Source organism: Lacerta agilis, chromosome 1, assembly GCF_009819535.1.
Source record: "Lacerta agilis isolate rLacAgi1 chromosome 1, rLacAgi1.pri, whole genome shotgun sequence".
Taxonomy (NCBI): domain Eukaryota; kingdom Metazoa; phylum Chordata; class Lepidosauria; order Squamata; family Lacertidae; genus Lacerta; species Lacerta agilis.
This window is the reverse complement of record NC_046312.1, coordinates 132559654-132576057: the sequence shown is the minus strand read 5'-3', so window position 1 is coordinate 132576057 and position 16404 is coordinate 132559654. Positions and strand designations below refer to the sequence as shown.

Below are 16404 nucleotides of genomic sequence, written 5' to 3'. Positions count from 1 at the left end.
TAGATTTGATAGATTGTAAGTTAATTTTTGTTTTTAATTGTGAAAATTTATTTGTAAAAATTAATAAAAAATTTTTTACAAGAATGGAAATCCAAGGAAATCTGTGTCTCAGGAAACAAAGAGAGAGTTCACCTTTGGGGGTGAAATCAACCCCTTGCTGCTGGGGCTGTTGAGACTGATAAGACTGATAAGGGGGAGATGTGTCCAGCTCATTTCTCCCCTCAGGGAGCTGAGGACTTTGACGAACATGAACTGCACTTCCTGGATTAATACACAAATCAGAGCATAGTTGTCATCTGAGTAAAACTATCAAAATGCATTAAAACATGCACTTCAAGCGGGAAATGTTATTCCAGACAATTCCTATATTGGGGGGGGGAAGACAAGCTGAAAGAATGGCAGAGGGAAATTGCGAGATATATCTGGCAAGGTCAGAGACCAAGAATCAAACATCTAAATATGATTGACATCAAAACAAGAGGAGGACTGGCCTTGCCGGATATAATCCTGTATTATGATGCCGCCTGCCTTACCTGGCTAGCTGAATGGTGCCGACTAGAAGACCTGGAAGTGTTAGACCTAGAAGGTTTCAACCTGAGATTTGGATGGCATGCATATCTAAACTATGACAAACACAAGATTCATAAAGATTTCTCAAACCATATTATAAGAGGCTCCATAATGAAAGTTTGGCTAAAACACAAACACCTATTGGAACAACGTATGCCATGATGGAACTCCCCATTAGAGGCCCAAGAGAGAAGATGTGGGGCCCGAATGACCAAATGGCCAACTTACCTAGACCTGCTGGAAAGAAGAGACAAAAAACTAGAATTAAAATCATACGAAAATTTAAAGAATACAGTAAAGGATTGGTTTACCTACTACCAATTATTCGAGAGATACAAAGTTGATAGTAAAATAGGATTTGAAAAAGAACCTTCTAAATTTCACCTGGAAGTGGTAAACTCTAAAGCAAAAACTCTCTCAAAAGCATATAGGATATTGTTGGACTGGACGGTCATGGAGGAGCAAGTTAAAACCTCAATGACACACTGGGCCCAAGATGTAGGTCAGAACATTATGCTAACTAGATGGGAAAACCTATGGAAGGAGAACTGGAGCTTCACAGCCTGTAATTCAATCAGGGAAAACATGATTAAAATGTTTTATAGGTGGCATATCACTCCTTACAAACTTTCCAAAATGTACAGGAATGCAAGTAAAAACTGCTGGCGATGTGAAGAAGTAGGGAACTGGTATCATCTATGGTGGGAATGCAAAAAGATAGAGTCATTCTGGAGTGAGATTCATTTAGAAATTGAATTAATATGTAACATCAAATTTAAAAAATCACCGGAAGCCTACCTTATAGGCATAACAACGCCTGAAATCCCAAAGAGGGTGCGAAGTTTCTTTTTATATGCTTCAACAGCGGCTAAAAATTTAATTGGTACTAAGTGGAGAAGTGCGACTGTGCCAAGTAAAAAGGATTGGATCAATAAAACGCTAGAATATATAGAACTAGCGTACTTAACAGAGAAAATTAAAGACAACCCGAAGGGAAAATTTATAAAAGAGTGGAACGATTTTATACAATATCTAAAGAAAAGGTACAACACCAATACAGTGGTAATTATGGAATAGCCCCTGCTGTATTACAAAGCGGGTGAAAAAAAAAGGAAAAGGAAAAGGAAATAGAAACAAAAGACACTAAAAGAAAAACATTTGGGCTTAGTCATAAAAATACATATATTGAAAGCTTATGCAATAGTAATTTAATGAAGAGATAAAATGGGAAGCCCTAGGAAGGAGCTATGAATAATTTTAGCCTTACTGAAGTATTCAGGAGGCTAGAATAAGATATTATTTTTAGAGAATTTACTTAATTAAAATTATTCGGATTAAAATTACATGTACCGTATATACTCGAGTATAAGCCGACCCGAATATAAGCCGAGGCACCTAATTTTCCCACAAAAACCTGGGAAAGTTTATTGACTCGTGTATAAGCCGGTTCACCTTTGCTGCTGTGGAGGAGGAGGAACAAGCAGCCCGAAAGAAGCCCTTTGGGCTGCTCCTTCCTCTTCCTCCTTCGCCGCTGTGGAGCTCACCCCGTCGCGGGGATTCGAACCGCCATTCTTCTGATCGGCAAGCCCTAGGGCTCTGTGGTTTAACCCACAGCGCAATGTTCCCTTGTGTTATACAGAGAAGGCTGGGATCCTGTCCTGTTTAAGCAGGAGCCAGGGAAAGTGAGCACCTGTGGTGTTTTAATACTTCCTTAACTGATAGGCTTTCTGTCTTCTGGGGTCTAAAGTTTGCATTTATGTGAGCAGTTCAGGAATGGAACAAGCTGCCTGGGGAGAGTAAAGAACTGCCATTCTTGTACACTTCTTAAGGAATGGTTGACTGGGGTGAGTGGGCGACAGCGGCACGAGTGGAGAGAAAGGGCTTCTTTCTCGCCGCCCCCACCGCCTGCCTCACTCGAGTATAAGCCGAGGGCAGCTTTTTCAGCACAAAAAATGTGCTGAAAAACTAGGCTTATACTCAAGTATATATGGTAATTGCATTCTTTTGTGTAGGTATGTTTTTTGTGTATTTGTATTATGTATTTGTATGTATTTGTATATGTGTATGTGTATGTATATGTAAGTTTGTAATTTGTTTATTTAAAAAAAAAGAAAAAAGAAATGCATATTTTGTGGGAAATATGACCACCTGTGTGGATTACAAAGACAAACGCATCTCTGATTAATGTGGGAAGCGAAAGCCAACAGAGTAATGAATGAACAAATGCACAAGTGGCATGTCAAGGAGCAGGCGCAGACCGATCTGCATATCCCTCGCTTGAAGGGCAAAGGAGCTGGCCAGGGCTGCCCCAGCGCTGCCCGCACATCTAGAAAAGCAAATGCCGGAACAGTGGAGGGTGGTGCCTCAACGCCTGACGTTGCCAAGGGAGAGGCAGTAAATGAGGCACCGTGTGCTGAGCCAAAAGGGACTCCAGGAAGGAGCCAACGGCCAGGATGTAAAGAGATTCCCTTATTCAAAGTGAAATGAAGGATGTTTGAAAGACCAGCCATGCAGGAGGATGCCAGGGGTGGGGCGATGGTCACTCATGCGCCCTTCTAGATGGGATGCAGGCTGTGAATAAACTGCCTCCTAACCAAGTATCTGGACCCTTCATGCTCAGCAGTTGGCCATTCCTGCTGCTGCTGTCAGCTCCTCCTGCTGATTTCCATTACCTGAGTGCATGGCTTCTGTTCATGGGTGACAGGTTCCCATGCTGCTCTGGAATATATTGAATGGGAGGAGACGACACGGGAGAGTTCATATGATGTGGTTAGTCCCCATGCCAGCCCCAGCCCCTGGCAGAGCTGATGGGCTCAAACTGGGAATAACCACGGCATCGTGTGGTTTCTATAGGGTGGAAAGGGAAATTGTCACACAAGATGGTACTCAACTAAGTGTTGCTCAGGGTGGGAGCTGAAGGTCTGAAACAGGAATCCTTTCCTACTTGCAAGAGCTTCCCAGGCATTTTTGAACCCTGGAAAATCAGTTTTATAAACAACAATACCTGCAGGGACCGTCCCACTTCAAAAATTTTCCAATGGGAGGCAGAGCTAAGCGCTGCCATGCCCACTGACTGTGTCACATCAAACAGTAAAAGTTTGCAGTGTTTAAAGTTAACACTGCAAATATGGTCCATACTTTCAGTTTAACTTTAAAGCCTGGAACATTCGGTGGGGGGGGGGGTACCTGGAATGCAGTGTAAACTGGCTAGCTACAAGCAGGGCCAGCCCAAGACATTTTGGCCCCTGAGATGAACCACAAAATGTCCCTCCTGGCCAGAGAAGAAGGGGTGAGTGAATATCACAACATTGCCTAGGGGTTAGGGTGTCATTCCATGCTCCTTTCTAGCATATAGGATGAGTAGATGGAGTCATATTTGGCAATGTTATAAATTGTTATCCGTTGTCTTGAGCTTTGCAAGATGGCTGTTGGGGAATAATGTTTCCAAATCATGCATGCAGGGGTGGCAGCTGCCTGCTATCCTGACACAGGAGGGGCACCCAGCTTGCCAAATATGGTGCTCTGCTTATGTTGAAGAGCAGGATTCAGGTCCTGAGCTCTTCAGAGAGGAAGTTTCTTCAAACTAGGTGTTTCCATTCAGAGCTGCTGGAAGCACATTAAGACAGAAGGCTGGAGATCCCTGAGACTAGAGTGACTGTTTGCCCTTTAAAGAAAACGCTAGCAAGCGGCAGACAAAGCTGGGCTGCTTCTGCCTGCAGAGGGGCTCTGGCAAACTGCAGCGAGTTATTTTTGGTCTTCTGTCTCCAGCCACGCTGGCGGATGCTCTTCCAACTGAATGACAATTGTTTCCATGTATGCACTGGAACGCAGTTGCTGAACGTTCTCCAGCAACGTCACCTGCTTCCTTAAAAGGCCCAAGGAAACTGAGCTGCAAGTCCTGATACTTTGCAGGGCAGCAGAATGAAAATGGAGGCTTAGCAACCACTTATCACACGGGAAATGTTGCCACTTTCAGCAAATGGGAAGCTATCAAAGCATTGCACTTAAATAGCAGAAGGCGTAGAAAACCCCGTCTGAAATGGGACAATGCCACAGAGGAGGGAGAGCCTGTGCAAAGCCCCAAACCAGTCCCTGGAAGTATATGCTTTTCCAAAAGGGGTGTGTGTGTGTGTGTGTGTGTGTGTAACCTTTGGGAAACCTTTGGCCCGCCAGAAGTTGCTGAACTGCAATTCTAATCAGCCCCCACAAAGGAGGCCAGTGCGTTGGGAGTTGTAGTGTTGTAGTTCAGCAACATCAGTGTGTGCGTGGGCGGGGGGGGGTGTTCCCAGACTTGCTGCTGGGAACAGCAGATCATTCCCCCCCTCCCCCCCCTTGTGCTGGTACAGAGAGTTCCTACCCAAGCCCTGGCGACCGCAGGTTGGAGGGCCAGCTTGGAGGGATTCTGGTCTGTTTCCTGAGCTGCCCTTGTTATTTGGGGGCTTCCAGGAAACGGGTATGAACCGGGCTGCCTGCTGACCAGAGAACATGGTTTGGGTCAATCTTTATTGCCCTTTAGGCCAATGACCCGGATTTTTGCATCTGTATAAAATTTTTGGCTGGTTGCCGGAATCTGTGTAAATCTGGATTTGGTTCTGCTGCCAATGACAACAGGAGCCTTTCACTTTGTGTGCAAGCTTGACCTGTGTGGCCCATGCTCATGCACATGAAGGAGCCAGGATGCGGCACTCAGGCCTAGCAGACCATTGCACAGGGGCTGCTGTTGTGGCTGAACTCCCTCCATCGCTCCTGGCTTGGCTGTTCAGCTGGGGGATTGTGGTGGCCAAACAACAAGCCAGCTGGCCTATGGTAGTTGTGGGAAAATGGATCGCTACACCCACTTTCCTACACAGCAGTCTCACACGGCACAAGAGCACAGCCATATCTGCAAGCAGCAATGTGAGAAAGTGTGCACTGTTAATTCTGCTTCCACTGGAGTCACATCAGGTTTGGTCCAGACATGTCCCACAATCCGCCTCTAGCCCCAACTTTTCTGAAGCCACGTGGTGATTTTCCAAGGTGCAGAAAAGAGAGGATGAGGAGCAGCGGACTCCCACATGGCTTGGCCTATGGTGGCATGGCAGCAGCAGGACCAGGAGAAGAAGCACAGGAGCTGTGATTTCTCTGGGGACCCTCATAGGGCTGAGCACTGCATGTGAGCTGAGTAGGTTATCAGACCCACAGATCCCCTGAGTCAGGGGTCCTCAAAGGGTGTGGCAGGAGATGATGGCAAGTGTGGCAGGAAGGTTCAAGGGCAATCAAAGAAACATTTGCACATTTCAGTGTAGAATAGTATGGTATAGTATCAAAATAATATTTTTTATTTGCAGAATATGGATAGAGATCTTTTCAAAATTAAGCACTGCTGGGAGTTGTTTTGTTTTCCAGTGTATTTCTTATTTATATTAAAAAATGGTGTGGCACAAGTAAATTTTTATTCAGAAAGTATTCAGTTTGAGAACTGCTGCCCTAAGCTGAAAATGGGTGTCATCTTCTAAGGGAGGTTGACGAATTGCTTCAACTTTGAGCTGTAGCACCGGAAAGGAGAGACGTGCTGATTCTCCTTTTGGCAGTAAAGCCCATTGGTTGTGTTGTTGCCGTTCCAGATGCTGCTCTAAGTATAGCTTGGCCCCTTAAGTCCTCTGGTGGGCAGACCAGTGGTATGCCACTGGACTGACACCTGGTAATTGTTGTTTTTTTTAAGCACAATGAAAAGGGCATTTAACAAACAAATCAGTACTTTCTCCTCTGCTGACAATGGTCTCAGAGCTGATTCCAAATAGATATTCAGTTAATTAGTCTGGCTTCCAAGTCTAGAGAGCAGCCTGATCCTTCTCCTTTGCAATGCCAGAAGAGCTCTGCCAACACTGCCCAACATTTCTGAGCAGTGGCCCAATGTCAGTAAAATGGCAGGAGGAAAAGGAAGAAAGGGGAGTTCTGCCCAGCAGGATGAGACAAGCTCACAGCCTAAAACGCTGAGGTAAGGAAGGCTAACTCATGGTGCATGTTGCTGTTAGCTTAGAGCTAAATGTAGGAAGCTTGACATTTGTGTTACATATTAACAATATTTTTTAAATTAAAAAATTGATTTGTGTGTGTGTCAGTCACCACCCAGAATACTGGAAGGCAAGGGTCAGTTTGCTTCTTTACTGAGCAATTGGGTGGAGTGTGGCTCCACGTTTTTCTTTACATCCCCCCAAGTGGCAAGATGAGAGACGTATGGCATTGTTGTCACCATCAACAGGAAAGCTGAACATTTGGGAAAGGGTCCTTGTACCCTTGGAAGGAGCAGGCCCACACAGCTCCCCTGAAGCAACAGGTTTGAGGGGGACACTTGGCAGTATGGCCATTGGTGGGCTATTTCCAATCTCCATGAACCTTGGTGGGCTAACCTGCTGGCAAGCAGTGGTGGCGCACGGCAGCAACACTCCAACGCATGGCCTGTGGCTTGGCGTGGGTGCCATTTCTATTGCCCACAATGCTATGACAGGAGTGCTCCAGGGTAGTGTAGGAAATGGACATTCTGGTGGCTCCAAGCCACACTGGGGTTAATCCAGGCCATTTTGTTTCTCTGATGCTGGTTTAAATCAGACCTGAGTGATGTTTTCCGATTCAGTGTTACACTGCGTCACATGGCGGAGACTGAAGCCAAGGGAGAAACCTCGTGCTCTTCTAGACATGTCCAAGTAAGGACAAAGCCCATCTCTGTGCAGGATACACTTTTAAATTCCCCCCTTCAACAGTTAAATTCCTTCGTTATCCTATATTTTATGTGCTTGAAAGGTCTCTTGCTAATGTGGTTTTTGCAACATGTGAAACCTTTTGGATGAGCATAATCCCACTGCTCTTGTCCAAGAACTTTTATGAAAAACAGATACAAAAGCTGCATGAGTTACAAGCCTTTGTATCTTCCCTCGGGGTGGAGAGTCTGTTCTCAACAAAGACTCCCATTGCATCTTAAAGACTATTCTAATTTAATTTTAGATCCGTGGAGCCCACTTTCTCTCGTGCATTAGAATGGGTTAGATTTGTGTGGGAACCACAAGTGGGGAGAGCATTGCTGCACTCGAGTGAGCCCTGCTTGTGGGCTCCCCATGGGCATCTGGCTGGACATGGTGAGATCAGGATGCTGGACTAAAGAAGAGCCAAAGACTCTGCTTAAGTTTCTTTTCTTTGCATGGTGTATGAAGTATGTGAATAAATATATCAGCTCGGTCATTGTGCTGCTGTCATGCGCCTGTGGGGAGGAAGAGTGGGCTTGAGGCAAGGCATGCTTCCTCTCCTCTTCTGCTTCCTGTACATTTGTCTCCAACTCTGCACTGCCAAAGCACCATGGAATGGTCCACCCTCACACTGCGTCTGTTCCCAGCCTCCCTGCTCCTTTTTCTGGCATTGACATCAAATGTTTGTGTCCCCACTTCCTCCCCCTCCCCCGGTTGGAGTAATGTTGGAGTAATATGAGGGGTGGGCGAGAAATGCATGAAGGGAAAGGAGATGCACACATTGAGCAGCAGTGGAGTGGAGAAATGCACAAGACAAGCAGAGATCACGGGTGGAGCAATATTTGCAAGGCCACTTCATATGATTTTATAAGGTAGAGGGACCCCTGGCCATTAGGTCCAGTCGTGTCCGACTCTGGGGTTGCGGCGCTCATCTCGCGTTACTGGCCGAGGGAACCGGCGCACAGCTTCCGGGTCATGTGGCCAGCACGACTAAGCCGCTCCTGGCGAACCAGAACAGCGCACAGAAACGCTGTTTACCTTCCCGCCAGAGCAGTACCTATTTATCTGCTTGCACTTTGAAGTGCTTTCAAACTGCTAGGTTGGCAGGAGCTGGGACCGAGCAACGGGAGCTCACCCCGACGTGGGGATTCGAACTGCCAACCTTCTGATCAGCAAGCCCTAGGCTCAGTGGTTTAACCCACAGCGCCACCCGTGTCCGTCATATGATTTTAGGGTGGGAATTAAAGATGGGGCAAAGTAATTAATACTGTTCTAAAGATACATTTCTTTTCACATTTATTTGCTCAGTTCCTATGGCCCAAGGCAAGCAACAACACATTTTTCTTACTTTGCTTTGTATGGAAAACCTCCCTGTCATTTAAAGCATCAGCAGTATCTCTCCTGAAAAGTGGAGTGGTTGTGAGATTCAAGCAAGTACAGCCCTTGAAAACTGTAGGAATCTTCTTTTCCAACACCAGGAGGGGATGCAGGGTTGATGCAGAGCAACTTTTCCAATCAAGTGCCATCCAGATGTTGCTGGACTCTGACACCCATCACCCACAACCCACGGCCAGGAATGATGGGAGGTCATAGAGCTGTAAACTGGAATGTCACCTCCTGCAATCTCACCTCCTACAATGCAGGAATATGCAGCTGTCCCATACAGGGACTGAACCTGTGTGTGAGTCTCAATTTATGATATGGTTTATCTCTGTAGATCATGGCTTAAGTATAAGATTGACATAACTCTTAATATGGCATAAGACCCTCCATGATTAGCTTTGGTGACTATGGGACCAGCCAAATCCCAGCCCCCTGCTGAAAGGTATTTGGGCATATCCTGAGTTCACCCACATCTGACCTAAAAGATTAACACATGCAAATTTAGTTGTCTAGTACAGAATACTCAACCTCTGTTGGGATCCACCCATACAATGGTAAAAAAACAAGCAAAGACAGAGATGGCTGGTTCAGGTAACTGCTCACTATCACAAGTCTTTCACCTTTTGTTAAACAAACAGGAACAGGATGACCAAAGATGGGCAAAGTGAGAATTAGGCAGGAAATTCCAGAAGTAACTATAGAAAATTTGAGAATCACTCATTTCTCAGCCCCCCTCCCCTATCCACTGGCATGCCTTGGCAAAATGTGTAAAAAAAAAAAATAGATGCAAAGGTTCCTTAGCTCTCACAGCTCCACCAGCACAGCCCTTAACCCACTTAGCTCCCTAGGACTGCATGTCTGCTTCAGTTTAAGGACAGGCATACTTTCCTTCCCCGCCTTCCTCCCCATTTCTGGTTGCTTCTCCTGCTTCTGTAGGCTCGTAGAAAAGTTGGGGGAACTTTTGTTCATTAATCAAAGTGTGCATGTACTGTAATTTGCAGCGGAGGTTCAGGATCAGAGTTTTCCTTCCCAGGTGGACGAGCCCCATCTGCCCTTCATCTTTGTACTATGTTGCTTTTATTGAATAATAAGAGAAAACACAAAACAGTATAAAACTCCGAAATTCTCAAAACCACAATTAAACTTTATTTAAAAGTTCTTTCGTATAGATTTCCTAAAAACAAAATCATAATAAAAATAAAATTCCCACCCCCTGCCAAAAAATACTTTTTTCAATAGAACACACAACATTAGAGGATTGCCAAAAAAACAAAAACAAAAAACATTCTACACCATGTTTTAAAAATTCTTTAACTCAGTCGTTGGTCCCAGCAGTGCATCTGTACTAAGAAATTCGCATTTTTTCTTTGATCACATATGCATAAAAAGAATTAGTATAACCCAGCAAGAGTAAAACAGAATGAAAAGTTGGACTGCTTGTGTTTCAGAACTGGCTACTCCTTCTGCATATGGCTTTCAATCTAAAGTTATGCTCAGTTATGGAAACGAAAGAAGCAAGTACATAACAGCTGCAGTGATTTCCTTCCCACATTATTTTCTAGTCTTTACCTTGCCTAAAACAGGCAGGATACTGGGATCCAAAGGAAACTGTAATTTGTTCAAACAACTAAGATCTGTGGTGGGTAAATATTACATAATGTTGAAATTATAGAGTATATCCCAGACATATTTAGCATTCAGTCCATGAACAGTTTAGCACCATATTGATAAAGTTGTGTAGCAAAACACTTTCTTGAAGCTTTGCTTTGAACGTAAAGCAAAAATAACACAGTGCAAGGTAGTCTATACCCTTAGCTTTTATGGGGTATGTTGGCAATGGCTGACTCCTGGTTCTCTTAGAGGTATATGTTGATGTTTCGCTGTGATTTAAGTTCCTATTGTCGTTACAACACCAGGATTGACAGGAGCTGAAAAAGCAACAATAGCTTATTATGATTTCACATCATAAAAAGACAAAGTTTCAATGAGAAAATGAGAGCAGGTAACAAAAAGTAAATTTCAGCATACTGGTGGACCTCCTACTACTCTCTGGTTGTGGGGACCTTAGAAAAAGGAGCAGGCAAGAGCGAAGCCAGCCTAACCCTTGCAGAATGTGAACAAGGGACGGGAGAGAAACATGCCAAACTCAAATTCTAAAGGAGGCTCACCTAATTCGACCCAGGCGGATCATGACTGGGACCACTTTGTTATTCCACTTCAGAATCCGCAGTTGAGCAGATTCATTTATGAGGTGATCAATGGGCTGCCTGTTCTTCTAAAAATGTTTCTTTTTAAAAAAATTAAAATTCAACTTTTCAAAGTAAACACTGGGAGCAGTTATGCTTTCCCCATACAATTCCCTCTGATAGCAACAGAACGTTATCCAGTCCAGTTGTTCTGATGGCTCTTGCACTCCTAGCATGTTGCTGTCAAGAGCCCTGTGCGCTGAGCTGCTGCTCCAGGCTGTGGGAGGCTGGGGGCCCTACTCAGAAAAGTTTAGAGGAATAAACCGCCACCAAAGTGCTGCTTCTTTTTTTTAAGGTGTGAGTTTCCAGGCAGATTTTAATAGATACTTCATTTAAAAATCTGCCTGGATACAGGACAGGGCGGATTTAGTGCCATCTCCATTTGATACTGGATTTGTCAATTCCTAGGTTAGCCCAATTAGGACATACAGTGGCCTGCAAGAAAGCAGAAGCCAGCAAATAATGATTTCATCCTCCTCCCTTTACCATATTTGAATGATGCTCTGCTGCTTTGCTTTTTCTTTTATAGCTTTTCCTAGGGCTATGTAATCAGTTTTTAAAATAAATCATGAAAACAAAGTTATACTCAGTAGGCACATTTACATCTGCACAGTTGTTGTTGTTGTTTTGGTTTGGCACAGCAGGCAAACAATCCTAACTAGAAATAGTTGTGCTACTGTTTTTAATATGTCAATGCAACTTCAATGGGATCTGTTGATGAAAGTCAACACGGCAGCATGGCACAGCAGGGTGAGAATTTGGCCCAATTGTTTAGGTGCTCTTCTAGTGTCAACAGTTTCACGGACGATCCCCGTTCGTTGCTTACTCTTTTCAAATAAAGGCAAGCGGCAAAAGTAGAGGTCATCCCTTACCTGAAATGCAGACTTTTTCACAGTCTCTCTGTGTGTCAAATCTGTTTTCGTTTCCACCACAGCCACCGTACCAGAATCTAGCACAACTTTTGGTATTTACATCAAAATACCACTTGAGGGTAAAGTTCCTGCAGGGCCCATCTTCTTTTTTCAGTTGACAGATATCTGTGGCTGGAAATCAGTAGACAAATAAATAATCAATGTATTGGCCAGTGCAAAGATTCGCATGCTTCCTGTGAATATCTTCTACTTTGCGTGTTCACAGATACTCAGCGGAACAAGAAGATGAAGCATCCCCTCTGCTGATGAGCATGCGGAAGGGACAGGGACAAACATGGGAAATTTTATCCATCTCCAATATGTATGGCATGCAAGATGAAGCGACAACAGAAGACCATGTCGGCAACAAAGAGATGACCAAGAACGCCTATCTGCCACAGGAACAAGGAATGCAGAAGTCATGGGGTGCCTGGAACACAACTGATTTAGGACTTCCGATACTGCACCACTGACCTAGCTTTAAATGAGGACACAATATATTGAGAACCTCTTGTTATAAGGGAGCAAGGGAAGAAAGGATCTAAACTATTCCAAAGTCCTGCTTTTCGGGCAGTCTTACAAAGTAAGTATGCACACACTGAACTTACAGGTGAATGAGATTTATTGATTATTTATCTGATAACATTTTAATACCAACTGATTGTTAAATAAGGGGGGGGGGGCTCAAAGCAGTTTCCATATGTTGGGAATATAAAGTGTTATTCTGCTGGGTGACCAAAAAACTGAGCCATGTTTGGTCACAATTAATAATTAAAACAAAACACCACATTTATCCCACCCTTATAAAGTGTACAGATGCCCCATTTTTACTGCCTCCCACCTTCCAGATATTGTGGGAGGGTTGTAATGTGTGGGGCATCTGCAAGCACAGAGGCATTTGCATGTGATTATACCAGCAGCCACAACAAGGAAAGAGAATTCAATGTTGCTAGCTCTTGTCTCTTGAACAGAATGAAAGACCTGACTCCTTCAGTTATCATTCAGATAATGAGGAGTTAACACATAAGCACAACAGATTCAGTGTATGATTTTGGAAATGTCTGCCACAAACAGAAGCACACAGGATTCTATTGCCCCAGTCCAGAAATCTATGATAGCGAGAACTGCCATGCACCATTTCAGAGCCCTTGGAGTCTATTTTTTCTGGACTTTTGGCTCACTGATAACCTCTTCAGGCTCTGGGGTGGGTGGGTGGGTCTCCTCATGAGCCACAAGGTCTTTCCAGCTCTCTCCCGCCATTTCAGGTGAGAATTATTTCTTTCTTTTCTGGCATATACATGGTTGTGCACAAATCGATTGCACATAAGTGGGGAGATGTCTGCATTACTTTCAGGTCTTGCAATGGGAACATGGTCTCCATGTCAGTAACTTATCAGAGGATAAAGAGAAGGCTAGATGGACCCTTCTCTGTGATGCAATAGGTTTTTGATATGGGGTTGATTTCAAACAAGACCTTTCCCATAAAACGCTAGAGGGGACATGCCCTACATGACATTGCTTTCATCTCAATTATGCACATTTAAATAAGCTCCAAAGCCAAATGTAAACTGGATCCCAGGTGAGCAAGAATAACTGAATGGTGCAAATGTCTCCTTTCAACTATACTATCTGACCTGTACCTGCACAGTGAGAGATCACTCCATGGACCCAAAGGCCAGCCAGGAGCTGCCTTGCTTTTCTCACACGGCATGCATGGTGGCGGAGGGTCTGGTTTAAAGGAGACACTGGCCATGGCTCAATGCCACATGTGTCACATTTCAGTAGGGTGTATTGATGAATATGATGCATCTCTGATTTACCCTGAACACTGTAAAGTAAAGGAGGGGAAGAAAAAGTCCCTAGAGAGATATCCCCAGACTCGTAATCTGGGGAACCGGGTTCGCATCTCCACTCCTCCACATGCAGCTGCTGGGTGCCCTTGGGCCAGTCACACTTCTTTGAAGCCTCTCAGCCTCACTCACCTCCCAGTGTTTGTTGTGGGGAAGGAAGGGAAAGGAGAATGTTAGCCACTTTGAGACTCCTTTGGGTAGTGATAAAGTGGGATATCAAATCCAAACTCTTCTTCTTCTGTCAGCTGCCTGAGGGAAGAAGCTTGTGGCAAGAAGAGATCTGCCTGCTTGGCCTGGAAAGGGACAGCTGCCCTGCTCCCAGGTTTGATCCGAGGGGAGGGCTTGCCAGGAGCCCATCTTCTCTGAGGAGGCCAGAATCTCCATTGTTAGACCTGTGGGTTGTAGGTCACTCTCAAGTAGAGCCAATGAATTTAATGGATCTAAATTCATCCAATGCCCATTTATTCCAAAGGAGCTACACTGGATACAACCCTGGTGCCTGATGTTGCTTTCCCCTCCTAATCCACCCATTTCCCCTTGTGCATCATGTATTTTGCACTGTCAGCTTAAGGGCATGGACTGCCTTCCTGCAGATGTTGGTAAGCCAGATGCAGAGAGAGTCCTTTGGCTGAGGAGAAGATCATATGCTTTGAATGAATGAATGAATGAATGACATCTTCTGAGAATTCTGCCTTGGGATCTACAAGGAACCAGGAATGGCGTGCATTTGTTTCTCATCCACATCTCTCTCTCTCTCTCCCTCTCCCTCTCCCTCTCCCTCTCCCTCTCCCTCTCTCTCTCTCTCTCTCTCTCACACACACACACACACACAGAGAGAGAGAGAGAGAGAGAGAGAGCTATCCAGTAAAGTGATGGAGGGAAGGAGTGAAATCAGATATTCTAAATGAAGCAATATTTTCCACAGAAACATACTTTTAGGCAACAGATTCACCATGTGTTTATATACTTTAAAACAGCTGCATCATGTTAATAAATGCTTTCCAGAGCTTGAACTGACATTTAGAAAGTATGCTGCTGATATGAAAATAGACAAAATGTACTTTTAATCCATTCCTATGCATTCATGTATGAAATGTGTGCAGTCCAGCAGTGGGTGTGGTGTTTGTGTTGACCAAAGTGACAAGTATCTGCCAATTGTGGGTTTATTCTCCCTGGGATGAAGTACTGACCTGGGTACAAAGTCCATGGGTGAAAACAGCCTGTGTGAAATTTTGGCACATGTCTCTTTTAAAATGTAGGAAGCAACTGCTAGAAAAAGAGCAGGCCATTGCTATTGAATCTAATCTGGTCCAACTATTCTCATCAAATTTAGAGAAGTCCAGTATAAAAGTAGTCAAATTCACCTGTCATCCCATCATGTTCATATTGCATCCTTCCCCTCCCTATTTCATGAGTTTCTTGATCAAGTACGAGTTTTCTCGAGGAACTTAGGAAGCTATCAGAGCATCTATTGTCTGATAATGATCCTTGTTACATAACCTGGAACAACCACAGAGTTGCAATCCATCCCTATTTTACATCTTTAAAATTCTGGATTGCTCAGTGATGAAAAAACTAGTGTTCATTCTCTTTACTTTGTTCTTTATAGTGAACGAATAATTGACTTAGCCAAGTATTAAATCCAGAATAACCTACTGCTCTTAATGAAGCAACATTTCACTGGCACTGTGGGAGTTTCACTTGGGAATCCTTGGGATTCCATTGGGATCCACTTCCATGGGAGATGCTTGAACACTTCTCTCCGCAGACAAACTAAAGAATCCGCATCTATTGATCCCATACCTTCCTGTTTCAGGGCAAATTTTGCCTTGTGTTGTTTTCTATTTTCTCATGTAAGTCATGGTTTCTGAACTCTGGTCTGTTCTGAGGGATGACCTCTGACCACACGAAGGTGCCTCAGACCCGTGGACCCTCCTCTCTTGACTTGCCTTCCTCACACAGCTCTTTCCCAGCCCTGCTGCCTGAGTGCCAGGAGGACAGGGACTGAAGCTGCCGGCAAAGCAGGTGCTCTGACCCGGAGGAAATTTTCCCCTTTGTCTTTCTGCTTTATTTCTTCCCCCTGTTGCTTTTCAGTACATATACTTCCCTCAATCCAGTTAACTTCTGGTTTCTTTTTCTCATACCTGCTCTTGCTACCTTTTTTGCTCTGCTTTCCAATTTCCTTCTGGGTAATTTCCTCCGTAACTTCTTCTTGTGCACTTTCTGTCCTGTAAATGTCGAGACCAGTTATTTTACTATGGGTGGGGAGCCTAGGAGTGAGGCTGAGAATGGAGTGCAATTCAGCTGAGCGCTGAGTGGAGTCTGTGTGAAGGGAACAAGCTCTGCTTGCACAACAGGACTCGCCCCTCCCCCCCACACACACCTTCCTGCTGCCCCACTAAATTCAACCCACTGCTTAATTGTTTTGTTTCCTTGAAAAGGAATTGTGTTGAGTCTGTGCCTCATTTTTCCTCAGCACAATTGAAATAACTCATGCAGCCTATACAAATAGAAAGCTTTACTGAAAGGACATTAAGTATCTCAAGCAACGAGCTGGGAAAAGATTAATTCTTCATCATTTTAAGTATATTATTTTTCTGCTGCTGGTTAAATCAGCATTCTTCATCCTATTCAACTGTCTGGACATCAGTTTATACTTTATGCCTATCAGGTTTGAAGTAACAGCGAGGGATGGGGACGTTCCATTATTTCGCCAGTTCCACTC

The 16404-nt window shown here is 44.3% G+C and overlaps 1 protein-coding gene across 3 annotated transcripts in view; it reads right to left on the bottom strand.

Annotated features, from left to right (window-relative positions):
* Positions 1-9793: 9793 nt before the first annotated feature.
* The window catches only part of COL6A3 (collagen type VI alpha 3 chain), a 98355-nt gene continuing 91744 nt past the window's right edge, over positions 9794-16404 (bottom strand). For all 3 annotated transcript variants that reach the window (XM_033172295.1, XM_033172302.1, XM_033172311.1), the window contains 3 exons: positions 15824-15907; positions 11791-11961; positions 9794-10600 (listed from right to left, as the gene is read on the bottom strand). In XM_033172295.1, coding sequence (XP_033028186.1) covers positions 10560-10600; positions 11791-11961; positions 15824-15907 — 296 coding nt within the window. In that variant the 3' untranslated portion in view covers positions 9794-10559. The remainder of the gene's footprint in view (positions 10601-11790; positions 11962-15823; positions 15908-16404) is intronic.